The sequence below is a fragment of the Mesoplodon densirostris genome, chromosome 3, assembly GCF_025265405.1.
Source record: "Mesoplodon densirostris isolate mMesDen1 chromosome 3, mMesDen1 primary haplotype, whole genome shotgun sequence".
Classification (NCBI taxonomy): domain Eukaryota; kingdom Metazoa; phylum Chordata; class Mammalia; order Artiodactyla; family Ziphiidae; genus Mesoplodon; species Mesoplodon densirostris.
The window spans coordinates 141,985,749-142,013,368 of NC_082663.1; the positions used below are offsets into that span (position 1 = coordinate 141,985,749).

A 27,620-nucleotide genomic window follows, 5' to 3' on the forward strand; every position below is an offset into this window, starting at 1 on the left:
GAAGCCCCCAACATCTTCTTTAAAAAAATAATAATAATAATAATAATGCTGCAGTTGAGAAACACTGACACAGATCAAAAGCCTCTAAAATGAGCTTTCCTTTTAAACTAGCAATTTTACTCCCAGATATTACCGTAATAAACTGCCAGAAATGTAGACATAAATAAAAGCAAAACAACATTCATCATAACGTTATTAGAATCTAAGAATCCACCAATGGGCAATGGTTGAATGTAGTATACTGTGTAAGAAGGAATAGTATGCGTTCATTGATAATAAGGACAATTATGTTAAGTTTAAAACACAGGACACGGGCTTTCCTGGTGGCGCAGTGGTTGAGGGTCCGCCTGCCGATGCAGGGGATGCGGGTTCCTGCCCCGGTCCGGGAGAATCCCAAGTGCCGCAGAGCGGCTGGGCCCGTGGGCCATGGCCACTGGGCCTGCGTGTCCGGAGCCTGTGCTCCGCAACGGGAGAGGCCACAACAGTAAGAGGCCCACGTACTGCAAAAAAAACAAAAAAAAACACAGGACACAACTACAGAGCACACACTGTGGGGGAAAAGTGGGAGAGCTCTGAGTAACTCCATCTTTGTCTCTTTACTTTTCTCTGTTTTGACAAAGGGCATATGCCACTTTGATCATTTTTTAAAAAGTTAACGAAGTATATAAAACCTTTCCACTTCCAGCAATCTAATCTAGAGATAATCCTAAACACACACAAAAATGTGACGCATTAAGCTATTCACAGAAAAAATTAAAAATAGTGTACAATCAAAAATATTCTAAAAATCCAACAAGAGAGGAATGGCTAGATAAACTGATCACCTACTCTGCGAACTGGTAAACATAGCCATCTGAAATGTTTACAAAAAGTAGGGAATACGAGCATTTTCCTGTGTTATCTAAAAGGAGTAGGGTATATCACAGCATAATCACAACTGTGTTAAAAACCAAACAGCTTGCAATGAGCAGAAAGACTGGAAGCAAATACCCAAAAATGCCAGTGAATGCCAGTAAGCACACAGGTGGCTTTGCCCAATTTTCTGTTCTTCTTTACCTTCTCTAATGAGCAAATACTGTATTTACGGTGAAAACCTTAATTTTAAAAAGTTCTATTCAAGTGAAGAGGCAATAAGGCAAAAGGAAAAAGTTTAACAAACAGTAGCAATAAATCACAAACAACTGCTGAGATATATTCTTTATCTTACACTCACTCTTTGCATACACCTCTCACCTCATCCTCAAACCAGCACAGCAGGGACAAAGTGCTCCATGTCCAGATAAGAGAAGGCCACATGGCAGGTAAGCAGCAGGCTGGAGCTTGAACCCATATGAACCTGATCCACCCTCATGCTCTTCCCACTGACTACACCACAGCACAAAATAAACATCTCACCCTCTTCTCTGGACATCATCAGAGCAACAAAAACATTGCCATGTACTTAATGGGAGGAATTCTGAAGAGCAACATTTAAAGACCTACCAGTGGGCCTCCCTGGTGGCGCAGTGGTTGAGAGTCCGCCTGCCGATGCAGGGGATACGGGTTCGTGCCCCGGTCTGGGAGGATCCCATATGCCGCGGAGCGGCTGGGCCCGTGAGCCATGGCCGCTGGGCCTGCGCGTCCGGAGCCTGTGCTCCACAACGGGAGAGGCCACAACAGTGAGAGGCCCGCATACCGCAAAAAAAAAAAAAAGACCTACCAGTAAGCAGGGTCCTCCTTGAGAAGAGTTCTTTCTTTGGGAGACAGGCTGCCTCCAACAATACGTGTAACCAGCTGGTCAATGGTGTCCACCACCTTGTGGTCTGCTCGCTGGGGGACCTCTGGAACACACAGAAGGGCTTTTCTGAGAAACACACTGGACCACATGGGTCCTGGGAAGACCAGGACAGAACTGAAGGCTTAGGATGGAGCCTAAGCAGGCACCAGGAACTGAAATCCTCGTTCATGACAGACCAGCATTGAAAAGAGGAAAGGGGCCTGTTATTCTCGAAACCAATATGCAAAATATCCTCTCAAAAGCTATAACAGCATATTCGCTAGGAGAGAAATAGTCACAAACTTACGATGACTGTACAGAGCAATATATATACATATTCTATAGGAGAAAATGGTGTGTAGCAACTCCAAACCACTTTTTGCATACATCTTAACTTGAATGTTCACAATATTAAGGGGAGCACAAAAGACATAAAATGTATCTAGGTATAAAATATGTAAAAAGTATATCTAAACTGTGAGTTGCAATACGAAAAAAAGGAAAAGAGATACATAAATACAGACACACAGAAAAAAATTAGAAGGAAATATACCAGAAAGTTAACAGAGGTTATCTATGGGTGGTAGATTTATCAGGGATTTCATTTTGTGTGTTTGCTTTATCTATAAAAGTTAAACATACATGTGTTTTGTAATCATAAAACATATACATAAATTTACAAAGAAAAATTTCCCAATTAAAAAAGTCAGTAGGGCTTCCCTGGTGGTGCAGTGGTTGAGAGTCCGCCTGCCGATGCAGGGGATGCAGGTTCGTGCCCCGGTCCGGGAAGATCCCACATGCCGCAGAGCGGCTGGGCCCGTGAGCCATGGCCGCTGAGCCTGCGCATCCGGAGCCTGTGCTCCGCAATGGGAGAGGCCAGAACAGTGAGAGGCCCACATACCGCAAACAAAAAAAGTCAGTAGTTCCAAGGTAGGTGTTCACAGAAAGTATCTGCTGAACGTATGAAAAGAAAAGATTTCTTAAAGTGTGAATTTTCTCCAATGACTTGTAATTTACAATGCCACTAGCAACGCAGAAGAGCATTATGTCCTTACACACTAAGATTGTTTAGTTTTCTGATATTTGCTAGTTTTAATAGCACAAATGGTCTATTTGTTCATTCATTCAATAAAAATCACCCCTAAACTAGAGAGGTTTTCCAGTTTGCTCTGTGGAATGGTATTTTAAACATCAATGTCAGTTCTTAACACAGGATGAGTCAATCCTTCAATTGTCCTGTCATTTCCCCTCTGAAATTACTTTCCCTTTTTTTGTTGGTGGCTCTTATTTTATAGAACTGCTAGTTTTATATGATTTTACAAAAGAATAAGAGATTCAGTCAGAAGCTTTCAAAGACAATGAAATTTGTGCATCACTGCAACCATCTCTAGAGAAGATGACCATAGTAAGAGCCAGAAAGTGGGTCCTACTTTTGGCCCAGCAATCATTCTGTGAGTATCTCCTTTAAGGGAGGATTCAAAAACATTTTTAACGAAAATAACAGCAATAATAAATGTAACCAAAGATGTCATCCCAGCATTTCTAACAGTACTGAAGTAATGGCAGGGCAGCGCCCCATAAGACGTGGGCGCTGGTGCTGTCTACCTGCTGACCAGAAAAGGAGCCAATGCTTTGCAGATGCCAATCTCATGGGAACCGAGCTCTGCTCAGCCTCAGAAGCCTCTAGTAAAAGGCACCATGAGTCCAACATCAAAGGAGAGGTGAGGTAAATTCACATTTAGCCATGATGCTGCAAATGCCACAGAAACACAGAAAAGAGCCTTTGATAATCCTGTAAAAGAGCAGATTGTAGTGTTTTCAGTACAGCAAGACTGCAGCTACAGGCATGCCTGCATAGCAGCACAACCAGGGAACGGTGGCAGGCAACTTTAGGTTATGGGGGACTTTTTTGTCCTTACAGTTCTTCAGTATCGCTGTTATACTGACTTTCCACCCCACTGCTTTGGGGGATGTGGGGAGAGGTCCTGCTTCAGCCCTGAGCCCACTACTGGAAGGCTCTCTCTCTGGGAGTAGGTGTGGCCGTCCATCCGTGGAGTGACCTACCCAGTGCCTGTCACAGTCAGGGCTCCATGAGGGTGGAGAGGATTGAAGAGACTCAGGGACAAATGAGACTTCCCAACTTGGCTGGGGCAATGGAAGCTGAAAACTGTATCAGAGGGAAAGGGGACTTCCTAAATGGCCACATGGCCACTATGTGTGCTCATGACCTCTGGGATGTCTGGGTTGTAAGAACGTCCATCCTGAGAGCAAAGGGGGAGGGACAAGGGACACCAGCCAGTCATTTCTATTTCTATTACCTTCTTCTAGGTCTTTCCCCTCCCCAGTAAGCCAACTCGTTAACTGCAGGTTACCAGGTATACCTAAGTGATCTCTCAACCTTTAGCTAGTCTAGAAAAGCGAGCAGGTGAAAAGGTGCCTCCACCACGCATCCCTCAAAACAGCTCAAACATGGCCTTCCCGACTCCCCATGCTGAGCTGAGCTGGGGCCTCTCCTATAGCCCCCTTAATCCCAGTAAAGGAGGGGCTGGGTTTTGTGACTTCTTTCCCTTAGAAGCCTGGGGAATTCTTAAGAGCCTGTGCCCAGCATTTACTCTCCCTTCTAGTAATAACTTGGGGGGGGCGCGGGTAGAGAAGCGGTGCTGTTGGAACAAGCCTTCTTAAAACTTGGCTGTAGGATGACACAAACACCCCAGAAAGTGCAACACTGTGTACAAACATATATGTATTTTCCCTGGCAAGGACCACAGCTTTTCATCAGATTCCCAAAGGAGTCTGTGACCCAGAAAGTCTAAGGACTTCTGTAACAGACAAAAGATTCCTAATGCATGCTTACATGCTTACAGAATGAATGGCAGGCATGTATACTGGGTCATTGTGAGTTAACTACTAAAATTCTGATTTGTTTCCAACTGGCTAAAGGAGTTTTATGTACAAATATCAAAGAGAATGAGAGACATTACAAGAAAACATGAAAAGCAAGCAAATCACAACAAATAGAAACTTTTGCTGCTTTCCTTACCATCACTCAGACCACTCAGAGCCTTAGCCTGAATTTCAGGTTTGGTAGGAGGAACCGTTTTCTCCTGATCTCGGGTTGGCTCGGGTTCGGCTTTCTTGACCTGGAGTGGACAACCACTGCTGACCAGCCAGGCCTTCAGGTGATCGATGTACTCTCTCCCAAACAGAGTAGAGTCCTCGAAGTTTGGAAATGCGGCAGGAGAGGGAGCTATATCTTGGAGGCCGACGGCTTCTAAGATTTTCTCTTGCCGGAAAGAAGAGGCCAAGGAGAACGTCTGTCCCAAAAGAGCTAAAGACTTCCGGCAGAGAGAATTGGTGGTCTCCAGGGCAATAGCCAAGTCCAGGGGGTTACTGAGGGTCTTCATCTTGACACTCAGCTCATAGGCATTGCAGGCCATGAGCAGGGGTGTGACACTCCTCAGCAGCCGCTCTTGTAGCCTCATTATGTATTTATCAAAGGGCTTTATGATTTCAAAAAAGCAATTTTTGGTCTTCACAGCACCTTTGTCTAAAAGCATGTTTAAAAACTCGTTATCAACTCTGGGTGTTTTCAAAGCAGAGTGCTTTAAAAATTTGATAGTAAAAAAGCAAAAATCTCTGTGCTCTGGTTTTAAGGAGCATTTGAATGAGGCGAGCATTTTAGCACAGGTTTCGGTTTCAAGTTCAAAGAGAGTCTGGAAAAGCTGGGAAAATTTAACATCATCTTTTATGGTGTGGAATCCTGCCCATTTGATTATTTCTATCCCAAACCTCGAAAAAACATCAGACTTATCTATCAGATCGAAGCTCATCTTTCTTCTGGGGAGCCGAATATCCTTCAGATTAAGCCCCAAAGGGATTTTCTGAGTGGGGAATTGGACTTCTTCCGTCCCTGGGTTTGTCCCCAGGGTCAGATCAGGACTTGGGGTGGTTTTCTGAATTTGGTTAGTGCCCTGAGTTTTGGGAGTGATACAACTTATAGTGGGTACCTTTTTTGTGCTCACATTTCTCAGCATGACAAGTTTCCCGACCCCTCCTTTAGGCGTGAGCAGGCCTTGAGTCTCCCCCTTTCCTAGGAGGGCACCCTCCTGGTCAACGATGTTTAGACCTCGGCCTCTGCCCTGGACTTGGCTGCTGCCCCGGAGCACAGTGTCTGCCTCTCCTGGACGGTCCACTTCGTAATCCCGACTCTCTTTCTCCAAACACTCTTTCTCAATCAGCCTGGAGGAGCCAAAGTCCCCCAGTAATGCAGAAGGACCAAAACTATACTCCTGTGACCAGGAGGATTCTTGAGAAACTGAATGGCCAAAGTCTTGTTCCCCAGAGCCACGGAGTGCAAATTTCCAGTCCTGAGAACGGAAATGTCCCAATTTACGGTGGCCGAAGACCTGGTCTCGGGAGTCAGGGTGGGAAAATTCCAGGTCCCGACCACATTCTTTGCGAAAGTAGCTGTCGTCACTTACAGAAGGGTTGCTTGATCTGAAGGAAGGTCCTGGAAATATATCACTTCTCAGGCCTTCTCTCCCAGTGTCTCGAGGATGAGCTACAGATCCGCCCAGAGTGTATCTGCTGTTGCTATGAATGTCATCATACATATCTGCTCTGGCTCTTGGGACTGTCCTTAGAAGATCTGAAATAAACAATCCAAAAAGAAACACAAACGTACTTTAGACCACAGGCTGCAAACGGATGATCCACAGACCACCAGCCAGCAGGGGTGCTTTATCAGTCAGAGTGCATTTTAGAAGCTCATATTTGTTGCCAACATTTAAAACGTGTGTGGTTTCACTTAAAAATAGATTTACTACTTATAAAAACAGAAGACCGGGCTTCCCTGGTGGCGCAGTGGTTGAGAGTCCGCCTGCCAATGCAGGGGACGCGGGTTCATGCCCCGGTCCGGGAGGATCCCACATGCCGCGGAGCGGCTGGGCCCGTGAGCCATGGCCACTGAGCCTGCACGTCCAGAGCCTGTGCTCTGCGGCGGGAAAGGCCACAGCAGTGAGAGGCCCACGTACCGCAAAAAAAAAAAGTAAAAAAAAAAAAACAACAGAAGACCTACAAGTACTGGGCCTGCGTTTGCCCTGATGAAAGTCCATCAAGGCTGGGCAGGAGTGCCTCTCACTCATTCAGTTCTCCTGCCCTGGCTCTGTTTTACAAGCCCTCTTTTAGACTCAGGGAAGGGTATTTGGTCCCCAAGTAACCTGGGCTTCTTTACTGCGACCAGAACACCTGTGTATTTCTACTTCTATCACACAGCAGATGGGTTTTCTAGAGGATGTCTGCTTCCCCTGCTTCCTATGAGGAACTCTTGGCCCACAGTGCCACTGAGGCAGGAGCCATATCTGACACTGCACCCACCACAGCTGGCTGGGCCTTGGCTGAGCATCTGACCCAAAGTTGGCTGATAGGCTCCCTCAGAAAGGTCCATTAGGCCAACCAGTTCCTGGAAAAACAGAGACTGAAGCAGATAGGAGGGAAGACAGAAGCTAAACAAGCCACAACAACAGAGGCCACAATGGAAACTAAACACTGTGTACTTTTGTCCTCCTCTGTGGAGAAATGAGAAAAATAGGAAACTATGTTTGCATTTGCTCATTTGTACATAAAGAAACTGTAAGAGAAATTCCCTGGCAATGTAGTGGTTAGGATTCCACGCTTTCACTGCCAAGGACCTGGGTTTAATCCCTGGTGGGGAACTAATATCCCATAAGAAGCGTGGTGTGGCCAAGAAAAAAAAAAAAAAGAAAAAAATAAAAGAAACTGTAAGATGCCAGCAACAGAAGTGAACTATGGGCATATGAGAACAGTAGGCCTCAGGGAGACTTTGCACAGAGTGCCTTTCTTACTTTCTAGCTTTTGAATCAGAATCTATTACCTAGTCAAAAAGTCAAATGTAAGAAAAGGGAGAGAGAGATGCCAGGAAGTAGTGATGGGCCAAGAGGCCACAGGAAGCCAGGGCTTTGTATAAATCCAAGTTTATTTGTCCAACCAGTACTTTCTAAGCACCTACTGCATGTGGGCGCTGTTATAGGCCCTGAAGTTACAACAGGGAAAGGAGATAGCAAAGACCCCACTTTCCTGGACCTGTCAGTTGAGGGAGCCAAACATAAAAAGCCCTTGAGGTGTAAGGAAGTGCCAATAAGAGATAAACAGGCGGGAACTGTGAGGAGGGAAGGACATTTTTAGACAGGCTGGTCAAAGTGGGCAACTCTGAAACAATGTATCTGAGTAGCAGAGACCTGCTGTGGGGGTCAGAACCGGCAGTTGTGGGGAAAGCCTACCAAGCACAGGGAGTGTGAGGACAAAGCCCTGAGGTAAGACGAGGAGGGGACAAATGTGGCCAGAATGGAAAAGAGGGAAAGAGGGGCAAAGTGGTAAGAAGGCAGAACCTAAACTCTGCTGCACACTTAAGTCCCTGGGGCATCCTGACTTAATTAACTAGAATGAGGTTTGACCTGGGCATTAGGGTTTTTAAAAAGCCCCCAAATGATTCTAATGTGCAGCAAAATTAGGGAACTATTATGACAGGAGATGCAAACAGAACGGGGTGGGTACCAGATCAACTCAGGCCCTTGACAGGACTCTGGGGTTTACTATGAACGAGACAGAAAGCCATGGGGGTGGAGGGTGAGGGAGGGTTGGAGCAGAGGGACGACCTCACTGGCTGTTGTGGGGAACAGACCAAAGGGACAAGAGTGGATGTGGATGTTCCAGCAAGGAGTCCGCCAAGATAATCCAGACAGTGATGGTTACTGGTGGCCTGGTGAGGGTGGTAGCACTAGAGGTAAAGCAGTGGCTGGATTCTACACAACAGGATCTTCCAATGACTTGGTTTACAAGGCACTGGAAAAGTGCAGAGTAGAGCACGCGCACAGAGAAAGGCTGACCGATGGACCATGCAGCTCTGTGACAAAGAGATGGTTCCAGAACCATCTAGCACCCTACTGGGTTCACAGTCTCCCCTGCCCCCAACCTTCCCTGAGGTAACTTAAGATATGTATTAGTGGGCCTCCCTGGTGGCGCAGTGGTTGAGAGTCTGCCTGCCGATGCAGGGGATACGGGTTCGCGCCCCGGTCTGGGAGGATCCCATATGCCGCGGAGCGGCTGGGCCCGTGGGCCATGGCCGCTGAGCCTGCGCGTCCGGAGCCTGCGCGTCCGGAGCCTGTGCTCCGCAACGGGGGAGGCCACAACAGTGAGAGGCCCGCATACCGAAAAAAAAAAAAAAAAAAAAAAAAAAAAAAGATATGTATTAGTGTTTGAGTCTCTAGATAAAGGTAAACCAAGATTCAAATACCCATATACATACACATGTTTATGTATATACACATATATATGCACATACATATACACACGTATATGTATGTATATATAAAAACACATTAAGTATTCAGGATTCACATATGGCTAAAAGAATTAAAGGATGCACAAAACACCACAGATATGGTTACTTCTGAAGGATAAGGAAACAGCAAAGAGGCTTTTTACATCCTATTCTTAACTACTTAATTCTTCCCATCTTTCGTAACAGGAATAGTTTTGTCTGCTACTCATTTTTGAAAACTCAGAATCTGGAGACAGCCTCTAAGCCTGTTTCTCCAGGTCCAAAGCACATAATAACAGTTATCCCTACCCCAAGCACTTAGGCGCATCCAGCCAACACTGAGAAAGCCTCCTCTACACCTCAGCTGGCTCAAGGGCTGGTGCAGCAGCAAACAGCACAGGCCCAAAGGAGGCCTGGAGGAGGCCAGCCCATGGCAGAGGAGCAAGTACACAGTGAAAAATCAATCTCCAGGCCTACTAGAGCCTCCTGGGGGAAGGCACCTGTGAGCTGGGTCTTAGTGCCTGAGGGAATTAACCATGCAGAGCTGGGATGAGGGATTCAAAACACAGAGAGGCACACGGTATAACTGAAACAACAGGCCCAAAGCAGGGGATGAGGGCTAGGAGCCTCGTGTGCTGTGAAGGACCTCCAAGTTGTCTGCAATCTGTGTGGGCACCATTTTTTTTTTTTGCGGTACGCGGGCCTCTCACTGTTGTGGCCTCTCCCGTTGCGGAGCACAGGCTCCGGACGCACAGGCTCAGCGGCCATGGCTCATGGGCCCAGCCACTCCGCGGCATGTGGAATCTTCCCAGACCAGGGCACGAACCCGTGTCCCCTGCATCGGCAGGCGGACTCTCAACCACTGTGCCACCAGGGAAGCCCCATGGGCACCGTTTTTAATTCTGCTGGCATGATGTTTCAAAACTTTGCAAAATGAATGTTTTCAGGCAGGGCCTACATTCAGCAGCTCCACAGGCCCCCCAGGCCCTCCTGTCTTGCACATACCAGTTACCTGGCTGCTCCTGCACTTGTCTGAGGATGTAAACCCAAAATGGGGAGCCCCAAGGTTCCAAGCAGGGACTTGGCCCAGCAAGGTTGGCATTAAGAGATCTGTGGGGAAGGCAGATTTGAGGAAATGAAGCCAGAAGCTGAAAGACCTTTCAGGAGGAGATTATTGCAATAATCCAGGTGAGAACTGATAAGAGCTCAAACCTGGGTAGCGATGGTGGGGATGGAGCCACGAGGTTTATTTAAGAACCGTCTTTAGGTGGGGGAAGGTGCCCAGGGAGAAGAACCTCGAGATAATGACAATACTTCCTTCTACATAATGATGTGACATGACAGGTGGACCAAGAGAAAATTTTCTCTCCCCTTAACAAATAAGAAGGTAGGATCTGAGGAGTTGCAGGTCGGGGTCTTGTCCCAACCCTAAACACACGCTCCATTCCCCCCCAAAAAAACAGGCACTTTAATTTACCTTGAGCTTTAAACTGAAGAGCTTCCCCTACAGCCTCACCACTGGGGTCCATATATCGGTTAGCCTTTTCCTGCAATACAGCATCCAAAGTCTCCTGTGCAATTCTCCTTGCTGCCATGTTTCTCTGACCTGTAGTGAGAAGGGGAAACGAAAGGCACTAAGAATGACAACTAATGCTCACAGAGCCTGATCTGTTTCACCTAATCCTCAAAGTAACGAGGCAGTAATCCATAATCTGGCACGGTACTTCAGAGGGAGGCCGGATTATTTTAAGGGGAGCTCTGCCCTCATGAACCTCACAGGTGAGTATTGGCTGAGAAGGAGCAAGACAAGCATGTTGATCTTGGACAATTTCTTTTGCATCTCTGAGCCCATTTTCCCAGAGTCCTTTAAAAGAAGCTCTATTAAAGGAGTCCTACCTCCGGGGTTGCTGAAGGACTACATGAAGCAACACACATAACTAAACACAACAATGTAGGGCAGTAGGAGCATAACCCTTGCAAATGGTGGTTAGGAAAGAGGTGATCTTTCCCATTTCTATTTTCCTATTTTCACAGACATGGCGAAGAGGCTCTGAGAGCTAACTTCCCCTCTGAGAGAGGTGTCTCAACGAGTGAGTGGAGAAATCCCTAACCAGTGATGATGACCTACTGACAGAGCTTATTCTGTGCCAGGTCCTGTTGCAGGGGAGGGACTCCCACAATCCCGGTTACTTCTTGCAAGAACCCAATAAAGAAGTGGGTCCTATTATGAATGAAATTACACAAAATGCAAAAGGGAGACTCAAGCTAAGTGACCCATCCAAGGTCAGCCAGCCCAGACTGAAACCTGGCAAACAGGGCACTGGAAGTGGGGACAAAACCCTGAAGACTGAGTAGAAAAAGACTGAGAAGCAACACTGAGCAATCCAGTGGCAGTGTCCTTACCCACCAAGATTTCCCTTCCATCTTGAAACCTCCAGCCTCACAACCCAAGTCTGCCCCTGCCTTATAGTCATTTCTTATAACCATCACCCCCTTTTACTATCCTTCAGCCCTTTTCCCGGGGCCCCCTTTTTCTCTACTACCGAAGGGCAGGGTCTCCTGGCCAGGTGGCCCGGGATCAATTCAAGTGACCTAAACTTTCCGTGCCTCCGCTTCCCCATCTATGGAATGGGCAGCTCATGATGGGGGTTGCTGTGGGGACTGAACCAGTTAAAAAATGGCAAAGAGCCGGATTCAGCGCCCCGCCGCCGTTATCGCCCCACCAGAGGGGTCTCTCCCGGCTCAGGTTGAATGAATGAACGACCGAACGGATGGACCCCTTCGGGCACGGCCTGCCTCCTACCGGCCTCCGAGGACGAAGAAAAGGGGGCGTAGGGCCCGGCAGGCCGCAGACAGCCCCCAGGCCGACCCGGACGCGACGCGGCCGCCGCGCAGCCAAGGGCCGAGCCCGCGGCGCCATCGTGGAGACTCGGGATTCCCGGGGTCCAGCCCAAAGCCCCCACCCCGGGGCCCAACCGTCGACAACGCCCTGGCCCGGGCCTCACCCCGAGCCCACCGCACGCGGAGCCGCCCCCAACCGCCGCCTCAGGTTCCTCAACCGCCGCCGCCACCGCGCGAGGCGGGGACATGCAAATGAGCCAACGGTCTCCGCAGCGCCGCGCCGCGCAGGCGCAGGCCGCCGCCGAGCCTTGATGCACAGGCGCAGGCAGCCGCCGCCAAACCCTCTTGCGCAGGCGCACTGCCCCGTCTTCAGGGCGGACACTCCTGAGGCAAAAAATTTTTCTGCTTGGAGCGGCGGCAACGGGAACCGCCCGAAAAAGGAGACAAAGACGCCACCGCCGCACACCTGTTGGCTCCCTCGGCTTTACATGCACTTACGGTCACCCTTGGTCACCCCGGGAGCAGTTCACAGGGCTGAGGGAGGCCGAGGCGAGGCGGCGCCAAAGCGCCTGCGCACGTACGGCGGCCGAAAGGGACCAGAAGCGGCGCAGCCGGTGACAGCCGCGAACCTCACCGTTTCCCCCACGTGGCCGCAGAGACCGGGTGAGGAGCGGTGGCCGCCGAGCCCCCTCGCGCGCGAGGCAGGGAGTGGACGCCGCGGGGTCGGACTAGTGATTGTGGCGCGCCCTTCTGGGACTTGGTTTTGGGTAATGCAAGACTGTTACGGAAGCTGCCCAGGGACAAAATCACCCACTTCCCTGCCCTTCGCTTTTTTTCATTTATTCATTCTTTCACCACCTATGTATGTACTGACTGCCTGCTGCATGTCCGGCCCCATCCTAGGCGTTGGAAGGGAAAGTGTTTAACAAAACGGGCCCTAGCTCTCATGCAGGTTAAATATCATTGGGGAGGAGACTAGACAGTAAAAACAAATAAATAGATGAACCATTTCGCTCCATGTTGAGATAGTCTTAAAATACTAAAAGAGAGTGATGCGGTAGGAGAGCGGGGCTGCTTTAAACAAAGTGGTTATGAAGGATGTCCCTTGGGTAGCTGGGAAGAATGAGAAAGAGGCGGGGAAGCCCAGGTGAGAAGGTGTAGGTAGGGAAAGGGCTGGTAAGGGAACTGGGTTTTGTTCTGAGAGGGTTGGGAAGCCACTGCAGGATTTTGAATAGGTGAATGAGGCGGTCTCTGTGCTTTCAAGTCTCCCTGTGGCTGCCTTGTAGAGCACAGAGGCACGGGTTATGGCAGGGAGGAAGCAGGTGAGGCCACCTAAACCAGGGTGGGTGTGGCAGGTGGAGGAAGATGAATCATTCAGGGTCCCCGGTTTGTCAGGGCACCGTTTTCTTGATAAGCAGAACCATGGCTTAGAGAGGGAAGCAGGCTGTCAGATGAGAGCCTTGATAACTCCCTTCCCCTCAGCATACCTTGGACGCAGCGTGGGGGTCGGTAATGCTGTTTCCTCTCCTGGCCTGGGCTGTTCCCCAGGTGGCTCCCAGATGACCGTTCCCAGGCACCATCTTTCTCATGAGCTGTACTTTCATCCCTGTCCCTGCCTCCCACAGGTCTGTGCTGGACCCAGGGGACCCTGAAGGACTGTCCTAAGTGGTGGTTCCAGAGCCAGACACTGACCTCCCCAGCTCAGGGATCTCAGGGCTGAGCAGAGGGAGATTCTTGGGGCGGGGAGGGTGGGGGGGTACCGAGAGTACACAGGCTCTGTCTGAGTAGCTAGGGAAGGCTCCCATGAGGAGGCGGCCTGGAAGGGCTGGTGAAAGCTCCGCAGAGGACGTAGGTGGAGGGAAAGTGTTAATGAGACAGGATAGGATCCTGGCCAGGCCTCTTGCTGCCTCTCTGAGCTTCAGATTCCTCATCCTTAAAGTAGGCACAATGACATTTCCCTTTAGGACTGTGCTTCTATGACCGAGTGGCCACTCATCAATGGCCCACTTGGGTCTGAAGCGTGGCCAGAGTAGCGGAAGCAACGTCTGGTGGCAGAGCCAGAAGCAGAGTCCCTCCAGCAGCATCCAGCCCCTCAGAGCTGGCCGGGAGCACCCCACCACCACCAGCCTGGGCTCCCCAGTGAGAAATTCTTTATCTTGAAACAGAAAATCCTTATTCTTTTCCTCCACCTTTGATTTGGAAATCCTTAGCAATCCCTAAACAGGCTCCCTGTTCTTCTGGAGAATAAAGAAGGGGATATCTGCAAGGGAGTGAGGTGAGGTGTTTGATGCCTTATGTCTGCCACCCCCCAGTAAACTGGCTGAATTACCTCTTAAGCAACAAAGGAAAAGAACAACTAGGTGATGTTTATTGAGCTCTGTGCCAAATCCTGTTCTAAGTGCTTTGTAGAGATTGATGCATTGAATTTTCACTGCAGCCCTCTAGGTAGATTCTGTGTTTGTCCCTGTGTCACACATGAGAATTGACCAACAGTGAGGTTAAGTGTAGGGCTAGGGATTTGAGCCCCCCTGGCTGGCTCTGGAACCTGTCCTCCCCACGACCTCCAGCCCAAGCATATGCGCAAACACAGATGGAATAGTCACATCCTGTGCTGCCTCCACAAAGAGAAGTGAGGGCATGGGTGGCTTGTTTCCCTCACAGCCCAAATTTGCACATTCCCATGCCACAGTCCTAGTGCCCCCATGTGCCTTTGTCCCCCTAACGCACTTTCTGTACTTTCTATGGTGCATGATTCTGGAATGGACTCGGGACCAGAAAAAAACAAAACTGTTTTAAAAGACGATATTACAACAATCAAGAAAGTCCATCGTGAGCTATATGTTAGAAAATAGCATTGTATCAGTGTTAAATTTCAGTTTTGCATGAATGTATAAGAGAGTGTCCTTTTCATGCTGACATCTGTAGGAGGAAGGGGTCCCATGACTGGAACACACTCTCAAATGATGTACATGTCACACACTCGTAGGCACACACTCCCTCACATAGAGAGAGGTTAACATGGCAAAATGTTAACAGTTGGTGAAGCTAGGAGATCCTTCCGCTTATACAGTGCTCCTTGTACTATTCTTGCAACTTTACTATAAGTTTGAAAAGTGATGTATTTCTCATTTTTTAAAGTTTTGGCCATACCACACAGCATGACCCCAGTGGTCTTCAGAAGCTTCTTTGCTTTCTGGTCTCACTTGATGCTCCTGGCTTCTCTGGCCCATTTCCTGCCCAGACCTGGAATCAACTCTTACTCCAAGAGCCCTGGCTTCTTTGGTGGGAAATGGTAGTTAGAGACCACAGTTGGTATTCAGGGTGCTGCTCATTGCTGCTGTGGTATCATTTTCTCCAGGCATTTTCAGTTCATATTAATAGAAAATTGGTTATTTGCTCAAGAGAAAATGCATCATGAGTTCATATCATATTTCCAGTTCAAATTTAGGAGTTCTGAGTTTTCACTTCTTTGATTTTATGTTAGAATCTTTCTTCTTTTATGCTCATTCCTAATGATATAAACATTATTACTTATTTGCTACATCTATAATTGTTTCTGAATAATATTTCTAATGTGGTTTCCAATAATATGATTACTGAAAACTGTTGAAGATTTTCTTTTGCAGTTTTGTCCTTAGGGTAGATCCCAGTAAGAACATACAGTCATATCACTGTGTTTTAAAATTGCATGAAATGATCTGATCCACGTAGAAATACTGTTAGGTTCATGGCTTCCATTTTGCTCTTGATTTTTAGGGATTGCTTTTATTTTTATTTTGGTTATTTTGGCGTATTTCTTTTCCTAATCACATAAAGCATTTAGTTGAGTTCCAAATTCAAACCTGTAAAACAAGGTATGTTAAGAGAGAATAATGCAGCTTCTATTCCTGCTCTCACCATCCTTTTCTCTACCTCCCCTTACAGGTAACTATTTCTACTAGCTTTTGATTTACTTTTCTTTTTATTTGTTATTATTTAGTAATAATAATAAATATTTATAGTAACAGTAATAAACATTACTTATTGTTGTTATTTAATTAAATAAGTAATTATTTAATACCATTTTATATTTTATTAGTGCAATGGTATGCTATCATAACATTATTTCATTAGATAAGTACATTTGAAGTACATAACTATATAATAGAGTAATATGTGAATAATATTGTTTATATTATAATATAGTATATTATAATCATACAACGTACAGCATAATATTATTAAGATATTTTATATTTATTTTACTGTTACTACTTTTTACTATAAGGACATACATTGTATTAACATTCCCCATTTTTTAGATAAAATATACTGAACTACCTGCCCTTGGCTGTACTTTTAGATATTCTGTGGATGTTGGGAGATCACACTTTCCTGTGACTCAGGTTGTAAGAATTTTTCCAGGGTGGTTATAGGCTCTGGCCCCTTGGTAGATGCTCCCTAAGTGGTAGCCAGGTTCTCATTTGCCCTCTGACCCTTGATGATGCTTACTTCTCACCTTCTCAGCTTGGGAGCAACTACTGGGTGCCCTTGACCCCACACAGAGGAGATGAAGATGGCCTCCAAGCGCATCACCCAGGAGACCTTTGATGCAGCCGTTCGGGAGAACATCGAGGAGTTTGAGATGGGGCCAGAGGAGGCAGTGAAAGAGGCCGTGGAGCAGTTTGAATCACAAGGTAAGGCAGTGTGGCTCGGTCTCAGCGCTGGTCTGGCTCTTTGCCCAAGAGTCGCCTCCAGTCCATGGCTCTTAATGTGAAAAGAGTGGTATCCTGCCATGACCACATCCCTCCTGGCAATGACAGCCCTGGCCACTATCTTCTGTCTACACTCTGCCCCAGGCACGCTGGCCACCCACTCCCACCTCGCTGGAGCCCACTCTCTACTTGCCTGGACCTTACCCTGACATCTGCAGGGCTGGGTCCTTCAAGGTGGGTCTCATTTTAACTGTCGCTTCCTTGAAGAGACTTTTCTTGACCACCTCCCGAGAAACAGGGCCACCTGTCTCCCTGCCCCACCTGCACCCCAGCTCGAGTTCATGGAGGCAGAAGGGGTGTTGGTCACCAGCCTCTGGAAACAGGTGGCATGCTCCAGCCAGGCCGTGGAAGAGACTGGTTAAGAGGGAGCTCTTTGCAATAATGTGGGCAGGGTTAGACCCTGCTAGCTACAGCAGGGACCTCCCCCTTCCCATGACAGGCCAAGGCAAAGGATGAGGGTCGTCTGATAGAGGCAGAGGCAGGAAGCGGGATGAACACCCTGCCCTCCCACTCCTCGTGCCCCTGATCTTGAGTCCGGCTTCCCGTTGACCAAACCCAGTCAGATGCCAGAGGGCAAGGGAGACTGGGGATCCAGCGTTCGAGGTCAGAAGCTGGTGTCCCGGGCACAGAGTAGCGTATAGACACTGGACAGGGGCTGGTGGGGCACCTAGACAGGTTCTGCACAGTGAGGGCTTCCTTCGGGGGTGCAGATGAGGCTGGGGATGCAGCCAGGGTGAAGAACAATGGGAGCCCCAAGGGAGAAGGCCATGGGTTCCCTTCCCTTCTCGGCCCACCAGGCAGAGTGTGTCCCTCACTGCGGCGCTGGTGCGGAGCTTCACTACTCCTCTGCTCCCATTGGCTGGACGGGGCCGAGGTACAAAGACCCCCACACCCCACATCACCGTGTGGGCGTGGCTGCTGGGCCCTGCCCAGGCAGGGAGGGAGTGGGGGGGGGGAGCTGGGCAGATCCCTGAAGGCCTCCAGAGTAGAGTGGTCCCAGCTGAAGGGACATGAGGTGTGACTCCAGCAGGCCCCTGGGGATGATGGCTGTCACTTGTTTCCTGACTTCCCCATCCCCCGCAGGGGTTGATCTGGGCAACATTGTAAAGATGACGCCGAAAGTCTCTGCGGATGGACCCCAGGAGCCCACACATGACATCCTGCAGGTAGGAGAGGGCAGCCCACTTGGGCCTTACATGCATGGTCCTGCATCACCTCATAACTCTGTCGGGGGCACCCTTTCCCTGGTCCCCAGATGGCAGACACAGATTCAGAAGGTCAGAGCCTACTCAGCAAGCACAGGCAAGCCTGACTGTGCAACCAGGGCTCCTTGAGTCCACATCAGAGGGCCTCTCAGGGGCCACTGTGATCTGTCCACCCACCCACATGCCACATTCTGGGATTGGAGCTGTTAGAGTGGACAGGGAGTGGGTAGCAGTCCAGACATAAGGGGCGGACAGCATTCATGTTTGTCTCGGTGTTGGGAGCCTTGGGGTGGACGCCCCCCTGGAGGAGCCTCTCTGGCCTCCCAACCACTGAATTTGCTCAGAAAATTGGACAGGAATCCCAGGAAAAGAGAGTGCAATCATAGTAAGGCTGTCACTTACTGAGCACCGACTCTTTACTGACACATTACAGCCCATCCTTAGCACTCAAACTGGCCTGCAAGGTAGGTGGTGTCATCTCTGGCTTTCTGATGGGGAAACGGAGGCCCAGAGCCTGCCCTTGCTCTCCAGGGACCCAAACAAGGAAAGTACAGCTCACAGAGGTTTAGTCCTTTATTTAAGGTCATCCATCAAACTGGTAAACTGTTGGTAAAACAGCAGAAGGTTCCAGTGTTTATTGAGAACCGGCTGTGGCCTCATTTCTGTGCCAGGTGCTTTCCTCATGCCATTTCAGTTATTAACCCAAAGACACCTGTGAGGGTAGGGTTATCATCCCCATTTAAAGGATGGGAAAATTGAGATCCAAAGAGAAGAAATGATCCCACAAGCCACACAGCACGGACCACCCCCCCCCAAAAAAAAGGGAGGAGGAGGGGAAGACAGCCGTGGATGTGAACCTAAGGGAAATCATACAGTATCTGTCCTTTTGGAACTGGCTTATTTCACTTAGCATAAAGTCCTCAACGTTCATCCATGTTGTAGTATTTGTGGTTGAATAATATTCCATTGTATGGCTACACCACGTTTTGTTTATCCATTCGTCCATTGATGGACACTAGGGTTGTTTCTGCCTTTTGACTGCTATAAATAATGCTGCTGTGAATATGGGTGTACAGATATCTCTTTGAGACCCTGCTTTGAATTCTTTTAGGTACATATCCAGAAGTGGAATTGCTGGATCTCTTGGTTTAATTTTTTGAGGAACCACCATACTGCTTTCCACAGCAGCTGCACCATTTTATATTCCCATCAGTAGTGCACAGGGTTCCAGTTTCTCCACATCCTCACCAACACTTGTTATTTTCTGTTTGTTTTTCTTTTCATAGTAGCCACCTTAATGGCATGATGGTGTCTCATTGTGGTTTTGATTTGCATTTCCCTAATGACGTGACGTTGAACATCTTTTCATGTGCTTAGTGGCCATTTGTGTATCTTCTCTGAAGAAATGTCTATTCAAGTCACACACACAAATAGGTTTTAACCTATTTCTTTCACCTTTAAAAAATTTTTCTTTTTTATTGAAGTAGAGTTGATTTACAATGTTGGGCCAATTAACCTATTTTTTTTTTTTTTTTTTTTTTTGCGGTACACGGGCCTCTCACTGTTGTGGCCTCTCCCGTTGCGGAGCACAGGCTCCGGACGCGCAGGCTCAGCGGCCGTGGCTCATGGGCCCAGCTGCTCCATGGCATGTGGGATCTTCCCGGACCGGGGCACAGACCCGTGTCCCCTGCATTAGCAGGCGGACTCTCAACCACTGCGCCACCAGGGAAGCCCTAACCTATTTCTTAATATTCTGTTTCATCATAACATATGTTTAGTTAAGTCCACAAATCAGAGCTCAGCGAGGGTTGGCTGACAGGCATTCTTGACTTTCATGGCAGTTGAGGCCAAATCAAAGCACTTCGGGCTGATGGTATCTGTAGACCCACCCTCACCAGGGCTGGATGCAAATGATGTCATAAGCTCAAGGGGCATGGATTCATCTTGGGCTCAAGCTGAGACAGGTCCTCAGGTCATGGCATTGAGTGGCTACTAGACTTGTGTGCCCTATTCAAATTGTCTTCTCTCATTATAAGCTTTTTCCCCAAGGGCTTAGAGTTGAATATAGGTAAACCAACCGTGTGTACAGCATGGTTTCATTTGGCAGGTGCTCAGTAAATATTTGTGGAGTGAATGAGAGAGATGAACAGGAGGTATATGATATGGACAGGACTGGTAAAGGTGGCTTTCACCTTCCTTAGAGAGCTAGCCATTGGTGGGTATGTCAGTTAGTTATGACTGCATAATGAACAACCCAAGGGGAATTCCCTGGCAGTCTAGTGGTTAGGACTCTATGCTTTCACTTTTGTGGGCCCGGGTTCAATCCCTGGTCGGGGAACTAGGATTCTGCAAGCCACGTGGCATGGCCAAAAAACAACAAACAACCCAAAACAATAGCCATTTTATTGTTTTTGATGATTTTGCTGGGTTGACTGATCTCAGCTGGATGGTTCTTCTGCTGGTCTCACTTGGGGGCCTCTCATGCAATGGCAGCTAGAGCTAGAATGTTTAATGTCTGTACTCGTGTGTGTGGCTCCTTGTCAGGGACACTGAGATGGCAGGGCCTCTCTCTTTCTCTCTCCCTCTCCCTCCCTCCCTCCCTTCCTCCATGGCCTCTCAAGCTCAGTGGGGACTTCCCTGGTGGTCCAGGGGCTAAGACTCCACGCTCCCAATGCGGGGGGGGCCCGGGTTCAATCCCTGGTCAGGGAACTAGATCTCACATGCCACAACTAAGAGTTTGCATGCTGCAACTAAAGATCCCACATGCTGCAACTATAAGGTCCTGCATGCCGCAACTAAGACCCAGCACAGCCAAATAAATAAATATTTTAAAAATAAACAAATAAAAGCACAAGTGTGGAAGCTGCCACAGCTGGAACTAGCCCCACAGAACTTCCACCAAGGCCCAGATCCCACACGAGGGAATCCCACAGGGGTGCAGCATTGTCGCTGTGACCGTCTTTGGACTGAGCTGACACTGAGGTTTCTCCCATGTCCCTTAGGCTCTGGATGACCTGCAGGAGTCCATGGCCCGCTCTCACCCCCAGGAGGTGTCAGCACACCTCGCCCGCTTTTGTGAGCAGTGCAAGCAGCAAAAGGCATGCCGCTTCTTGGCAGCGGAGAAGGGGGCCTACCCCATCCTCCTCGCCACCTGGAAGTTGGCCGCAGCAGGTGACCAGGGTCTCCTGCTCCAGGCCCTCAATGCCCTGTCAGCCCTGACTGATGGCCAGCCCGACCTCTTGGACACGCAGGGCCTGCAGCTCCTGGTGGCCACACTGGCCCAGAATGCTGACTCGGCCAACGTGACCTGCTCGGGGATCCGCTGTGTGCGCCACGCCTGCCTGAAGCACGAGCAGAACCGGCAGAGCCTGGTGAAGGCCGGTGTGCTACCCCTGCTGACTGGCGCCATTGCCCGGCACAGCTGCTGTGCCGACGTGGTCAGGGAGGCCTGCTGGGCCCTACGCATCATGACCTTTGATGATGACATTCGTGTGCCCTTCGGCCGTGCCCATGACCATGCCAAGATGATCGTGCAGGAGAATGGAGGCTTGAAGGTGCTCATTGAGGCCGCCAAAGGTAGGAGCAGGTGTGGCAAGAGTGAGTCAGGGTTTAGGACTGCTTCAGGTCTGGCTGGCTCTGGGCGCCACTTGTATTTGTCAGCTTGGTCCCACCTGCATGGCAGCCCTAGCATAACAGTGTCCTTACTCCTAGTTGCTCCAAGAGAGTTCCAAGCCAGCGCTCATTGGCCCAGACCACATCCCACGCTCATCTCTAAACCATTTGGGGAGGGGGCTTGGCTCTGTCCAGCAACACAGACTGAGAGTGGAAAAGAGGGCTCCTCAAAGGGAAAAATAAGGGTGCTGTTTCCCAAAGATGGGGGAGTGTTGCTGGCACTCACTGTGGCCGCTCCCAGGCAGAGGTTTACACTTTGGTTCATACTTGGCCGCCCATTCTTGTGCATGTCCATGTGCCTGACTCTGGGGTGACCCTGATGAGGCAGCCAAGGGAGGTCACAACAGTGACGTTTGGGCACCAAAGCCCCTGACCTCTGTCCACTGCACCCACTGGAAAAGGCCTGACTGGGGTCTGGTGCACAGAAGGTGCTAGAAGAATGAGTTCCCCTTTCCAGCCTCTCCTGTGGCTCCGGCTGTCTTGCCAGGCCTGTGTGTGCGACTCTGGCCCTGTCTGTGGGGGAGTGGGGCCTGCCTCATTCTCCCCTTCACACCTCCAGAGAGGGTGAAAACCAGCTGCAAAGTTGGGCTGCTTTTCCAAGGGGTGCTTTGCATCTTCCTTGTTTATTTGCAGGAGCTCCTATCAGTGAGAGTGCTACCACAGAGACAGAACCAGTAGGATGTGTGTGTGTGGGGGGGGTGTATTTTTGTATATATATGTATACATATATATGTGTATATGTATATATATATAGAGAGAGAGATTTATTGCAGGGAATTGGTTCATGTGGTCGTGGGGCTTTTGAATCTGAAATTTGTGAGGTGGGCCGGAGGCTTGGGCAGGAACCAACACTGTACTCTGCCAGTGAGCTTCTTCCTCTTCAGGGAGACCTCAGTTTCCCTCTTAAGGTCTTTGGCTGATTAGATGAGGCCCACACAGACAGTCAAGGGTCATTTCCTTGAAGTCAGCTGGTCGTGGATGTACCACATCTAGAGAATGCCTCCACGGCACACCCGGATTAGTATTCATGGAGTCACTGGGGACTGTGGCCTGGCCAGGGGGGCCCTATAAATGACCATCACTGAGCTCTGTGTCATGGCTCTCCGTGCCCCCCTGCTAACTCCCTAACTCTCCTCCCCTCTTCATTCTCAGTCATGCCTCTCCTCCCTGGTGCCTCTGAGCTTTGTCTTCAGCATCTGTGTTTAATTTTGCTCAGGTCAACTCTATCCATATGTCCCTCTGCAGCTTCTAGGTGTCCTGTTGCAGTTAGAAAGGTCGTTCCCTACCCAAGATCATAAAAATAGTCTCGGATGTCTTATTATAGCACTATTATGGTTTTCTTTTTTTAGCCGAGATCATCAGTTGGTCTGGAATGTATCTGGGGCACAGTCCTGTGTCTTCCCCGGTAGCCAGCAGGGGGCACTGCAGGCCCAGGCAGCACCCCGCCCCCACCCCCGCACCTTGTGGTCCCTGGGGCCCTCCTGGTACAGGCGGCTCCCCGGCCAGGCAGAGGGGCCAGGCTTCGCTGGTGGAGCAGGATTCAGGATTCCTCCCAGGACTACTGGCTCGGAGCGTGGGCTGGTTTTCTCTCTCCTCACCCCAGCGGTTCCTCCTCCTCCATCTACAGCGTTCCCCAACAACCCCGGCATCCTGAGTGATCTCTGCAGCACCCTGTCCCGCCTGGCTGTCCGAAACGAGTTCTGCCAGGAGATCGTCGACCTCGGGGGCCTCAGCGTCCTGGTGGCCCTGCTGGCCGACTGCAGTGACCACCAGGTGGGCGTCCAGAGCTGTCTTAGGGTGTGAAGTCCCCCCGCTTGAGTTTCACTCTTGTCATTTCTCTCGACACCTGGGGAATGCTCCAGGCCTCCCAGTGAACTCTGTCCCTCTAGGCCCCGATCAGCCAGCCAGGCTTGAGTCAGAACACTCTGGCCCTGTCTGCTGAGCCCAGATCCAAAGATCAGTTTTCACTTCTCATGACCCATGAGAAGGACCTCAAATTTAGGGGGAAAACAAACCCACCCACTCTCTCTCACTGTCCTTTAGTTGGCGGGGGGGGGGGGGGGGGCTGGTCCAGACCCCAGCTCAGGTGTGTGATGCTTCAGTGAGGCCACCCGTGCTCTGCTCACTGGCCTGAGCCAGCGACACGCCCCTCTGTGTGTGTTTTGGCAGGGGTTGAAATCATCCAGACGCCTCGCCTGGACGCAGGTGGCCTGAACCACAGGGTCCACTTCCCCGAGCCTCCCCTGCCTTCTCTATACAGCAAGTGATGAATAACCCTGCTCTTCCATGCCAGCTGCACGCCCTGGGGTGGCCCTCCTGTGTTCAGACAGCAGACATTGAAACAGCCCCAGACCCTCCCTCGAGACCCCCTCCCACCATCCAGCAACCAAGCAGTTAATGCCTGGGTGCCTCTCAGGAGAGGGGTGTGGCCAGGTGTGACCGTGCATTGCCCTCTCTTTAGGACCTTGTGAAGCAAGTGCTGAACGCCCTGAGGGCTATCGCAGGCAACGATGATGTGAAGGATGCCATTGTCCGTGCTGGCGGGACAGAGACCATTGTGTCTGCCATGACCCGGCACCTGGCCAGTCCCCAGGTACCCACCCCAGGGCAGGGGGACACACAAGGTGGGGCTGCATGGCTGGAGTCCCAGATCAGTATCCGTATCTACATAATGGTCTTTCCCATCTCCCGAAGCAGGGCCAGGCCTAGGGTGAGGTCAGCGAGCAAGAGGCTGGGGGCAGGGTGAGTGAGGGCCGGGGTGGGGCGAGCAAGGGGCCTGGGGTGCGACCGTCACCCCTAAGAGCTTGGCTGATGCACCTGGTGTCATTTCTGTTACTTCTGGTCCAGTACACACGTGGACCGACAGCGGTCTGTCCAGGTGCGGTTGCAGGGCACTCACCTGGGGAGCGGGTGACAGCGGGGGTCTGTCCGCCTCCTCTCAGCCATCCCTGTGACCCACCCCGCAGGTGTGTGAGCAGAGCTGCGCGGCCCTGTGTGTCCTGGCACTGCGCAAGCCAGAGAACAGCCGGGTCATCGTGGAGGGCGGCGGGGCCCTGGCTGCACTGCAGGCCATGAAGGCACACCCGCAGGAGGTTGGCGTGCAGGTAGGCGTGGGGGACGGGAGGAGGGGACGGGAGCCTGGTGGGCAGGTGGAGCAAGAGGCCAGCGTGCACGTTGCTGGGGGCGGGAGGGGGAGGGTGCAGGTCCTCTTTGTCCCCGTCCCATCCCCATCATGACCCAAGGCTCCAGGGTCTCCTTCCTTCTCAGCCCCTGATGTCCTGTGTCTACTTCCCATCCTCCAGAAATGTGCTGAATTCTGCCCGCTGCTGTCTTCTTTGCTCTTCTTGCATTTGCTCTTTTCCTTTCCTAACAGTCTCTTTAGAGGGATCTGAGGAGGAGGAGGAGGAGTGGGGGGGACCAGCAGCTGGGGATCTGCTGGGGTTTGGGAAAGGTTCCCTGCCCCACCTTAGGCTGCTGCTTTGTGTTTTGCATGTGGGGCCATTGTCCACGCCTTGCTGGGGAGTCAGCAGAGGTGAAGTGTAGACAGGGCAATGCACAGCCCTGCCAGAAACCCACACTCCTCCCTGCAGCAGCCCCCAGGGCACTCCCTGCCTCCCACCTTTCATACCCTCCCAGCACAGGGGCCTCCTTGTTGGTCCTGAGACACACCAGGCTTGGTCCCACTGGGGACCTTTGCTCCCTCCTCCAGGATGCTGTGCCCTTGGCTGGCCCATCACCTTGTCCACTCCTGACCACCCCGGCCGGGTGGGCCCTCACACCTCACCTGCTTCTCACCTGCTCTCCCACTGGTGGTGGATGCCATGTTGGGGTGCTTCTCAGCACCCACCCCCAGCAGAGACACAGAGCACAAATGCCGACTGAATGAATAACAGTATAATTGACAGATGGACCCTGTACGCAACCCCGCTTTTCCCACTGTTTCCCTGCCCTCCTCCCCTGCCGCCCGGCCAGGCTCTTGCCAGCATCAGGGGATGTTGCGCTGAGACTTTGGGTCTCCCACCTGAGGGACCAGCCCCACCTGCCAAGCACTTGGCTACCCTGAGCTTTAGTCTCCTCCCCTGGGAGCTGGGGTGATTAGCCCTGCCTCCAGGGCTGCCAAGAGGATGAAGTGGAGGCATGAGTCTAGCCTGATGAATCATAGCGTAGGCACCTGCTGAATGTTGGCTGCAGCCATGTTGTCTTATGATGAGGACTCTGAGGTCAGAGTGGACCCCACCCCCAGCTCCTACCTGCTGGCTCACAGCCACTTGCCTTCTGCTCTCCCTTCTAGAAACAGGCCTGCATGCTGATCCGAAACCTGGTGGCCCGAAGCCAGACCTTCTCACAGCCCATTCTGGACCTAGGGGCTGAGGCACTCATCTCGCGGGCCCGTGCCACCCATCGCGACTGTGAGGACGTGGCCAAGGCCGCCCTGAGGGACCTGGGCTGCCACGTCGAGCTCCAAGAGCTGTGGACTGGCCAGAAGGGTAACCTGGCACCATGACCCCAGGCTCAGTGTGAGCTGTGACTGGGTGAGTCATGTGACTCAGGAACAGCTGGGGAGAGGGTGGGGGCAGGAATCATGTCCTACTACTCTGCCTCCAGATTCCTCCCCCCTTAACAGGAGGTGTTTTCTGATGGGTACCAAGCATTGGCCAGGGGGTGGGAAGGGAGCATCAGTGAGGTGCCTACACAGCAGAAAGCAGCCCCTGGGTCCCAGCCTCCCCGCATGCTGTTCTGCTCACCGGCTGACAGCATCAGCTTCATCCGTCCTGTGCCACCCAACCCCACTGCCCTTTCCTAGTAGAAGCGCCCCCTCAGCATTGCTTAGGGCCAGAGGTCTGTCTGAAACCTGGAAACCATACTGGCCAATCTCAAAGCAGGGCAGGGATCCCACTTCTGTTCCTACAAGTCCATGCTCATCCCTGCTACTGCTTCTCTCACCTGTAAAATGGATCACAGATGCCTTGCTGTGCTGAACAGAGGGCAGGGACCAAGGCTCATTTGTCTCCAGGTGTCCCAGGCCAGCCAGTGATGCCTGGTAATAAAAGACTGTTGGTTGATCAATGGAAGGGCCTCTTCCGTAGCACCATGCAGCATGGGAGCCACAGCCAGTGGCCTCAAAGAACAGGGGAGAGGGGTGCATGTTCGGGGAGGTCATGGGTTCACTGAGGAAAGTGAAGGGGTTTTGAGAGCAGCCTGGGATGTACGATTCACTGTCACCCTCAGAGGGGTGGGCTGCTGGGGTCATTGTCAGACTTGGGGTCCAAGGGTGCCAAGGTTGCTGTTCTCAATGTGCATTGACTTTCGGGGGCTGGAGCGCTCAGTGTCTAGCCCCCACCCAGCTCTGTGGCCTTGAGCTGGTGACCTAACCTCTCTGAGCCTTGATTTGCTCCTCCGTAAAGCAGGGAGAGGGGAGGGGATAGAGCCCCCTCCGAAGGGTGTTGGAGCAGAGCTGGGCACGTGGGAGACACCCGATCGTCTAGCTTTAGCACCCGAGTCACCCTGGGAGAACCGTCCTGCACTGTCCCGCCTGGCCACGTTGAGGTCCTCGCTCACTGGTTGGCTTGGGCAGCCTGGCTTCCCTCTCTGAGCCTCAGTTTCCCCATCTGTAAAGTGGGGATCAGTGTCGCTGCCCCCAGTGTCCATCCTCCCCAAGTGTCTTGGAGGGGTCGCCAGGCAGCGGTGCCTGGCAGACCCCAGCTCTCCTCTGTGTTCACCCTCAGGGTCATGTTGTGGTCACCTGGCAGCTCGTGCATCCCGCATGGCCCAGTCAGGGTCAGGGCAGCCTCAGGCCCCCTGGTGGGCTTCAGGCGCCATGCCTGACACCTCCAGCTCATACATTAGGAGCTCCTCTCACCTCTCGGAGTCCTCACCCCACTGCTGGTCATTCACCTCCTCTAGGCTGAAGAATGTCTTGAGTTCAGTCCTTGACATCAACTCAGGCCCTTGCCCAGAAGGCTTCTGGTTTCTATGGAAATTGGCCCATGCGAATAGCTATGGGGGGAGCATCACCCTGGTCCCACCTTCCTGTGGTGTGCAGACCTCCTCCA

The 27,620-nt window shown here is 51.0% G+C and overlaps 2 protein-coding genes across 8 annotated transcripts in view; one reads left to right on the plus strand and one right to left on the minus strand.

The window, feature by feature from the left end:
* Positions 1-12,682, minus strand: part of SUGP2 (SURP and G-patch domain containing 2) — a 33,633-nt gene extending 20,951 nt beyond the window's left edge. For 4 of the 6 annotated variants that reach the window (XR_009531492.1, XR_009531493.1, XM_060093928.1 and 1 more), the window contains exons 1-4: positions 12,101-12,203; positions 10,573-10,701; positions 4,797-6,404; positions 1,700-1,820 (exon numbers count right to left, since the gene is read on the minus strand). Coding sequence is in view for 4 of the 6 variants with exons in the window: in XM_060093928.1 (XP_059949911.1) it covers positions 1,700-1,820; positions 4,797-6,404; positions 10,573-10,690 (1,847 nt within the window). In the remaining 2 variants the exon portion in view is untranslated. Of the gene's footprint in view, positions 1-1,699; positions 1,821-4,796; positions 6,405-10,572; positions 10,702-12,100; positions 12,204-12,434; positions 12,511-12,570 lie in introns of those variants that run through there. The other 2 variants (XM_060093929.1, XM_060093930.1) reach the window with 2 other exon arrangements.
* ARMC6 (armadillo repeat containing 6) lies at positions 12,246-26,634 on the plus strand. 2 transcript variants are annotated; one of them, XM_060093931.1, is made up of 8 exons: positions 12,246-12,599; positions 16,443-16,612; positions 17,774-17,856; positions 20,898-21,471; positions 23,195-23,340; positions 24,029-24,160; positions 24,534-24,671; positions 25,859-26,634. In XM_060093931.1, the coding sequence occupies exons 2-8, from the start codon at positions 16,486-16,488 to the stop codon at positions 26,069-26,071; spliced, it is 1,413 nt and encodes a 470-aa protein (XP_059949914.1). In that variant the 5' UTR covers positions 12,246-12,599; positions 16,443-16,485; the 3' UTR covers positions 26,072-26,634. The 2 variants fall into 2 exon arrangements, with proteins under 2 accessions (XP_059949914.1, XP_059949915.1); XM_060093932.1 differs by lacking the exon at positions 12,246-12,599 and adding an exon at positions 12,610-12,703.
* The last annotated feature ends 986 nt before the right edge of the window (positions 26,635-27,620 follow it).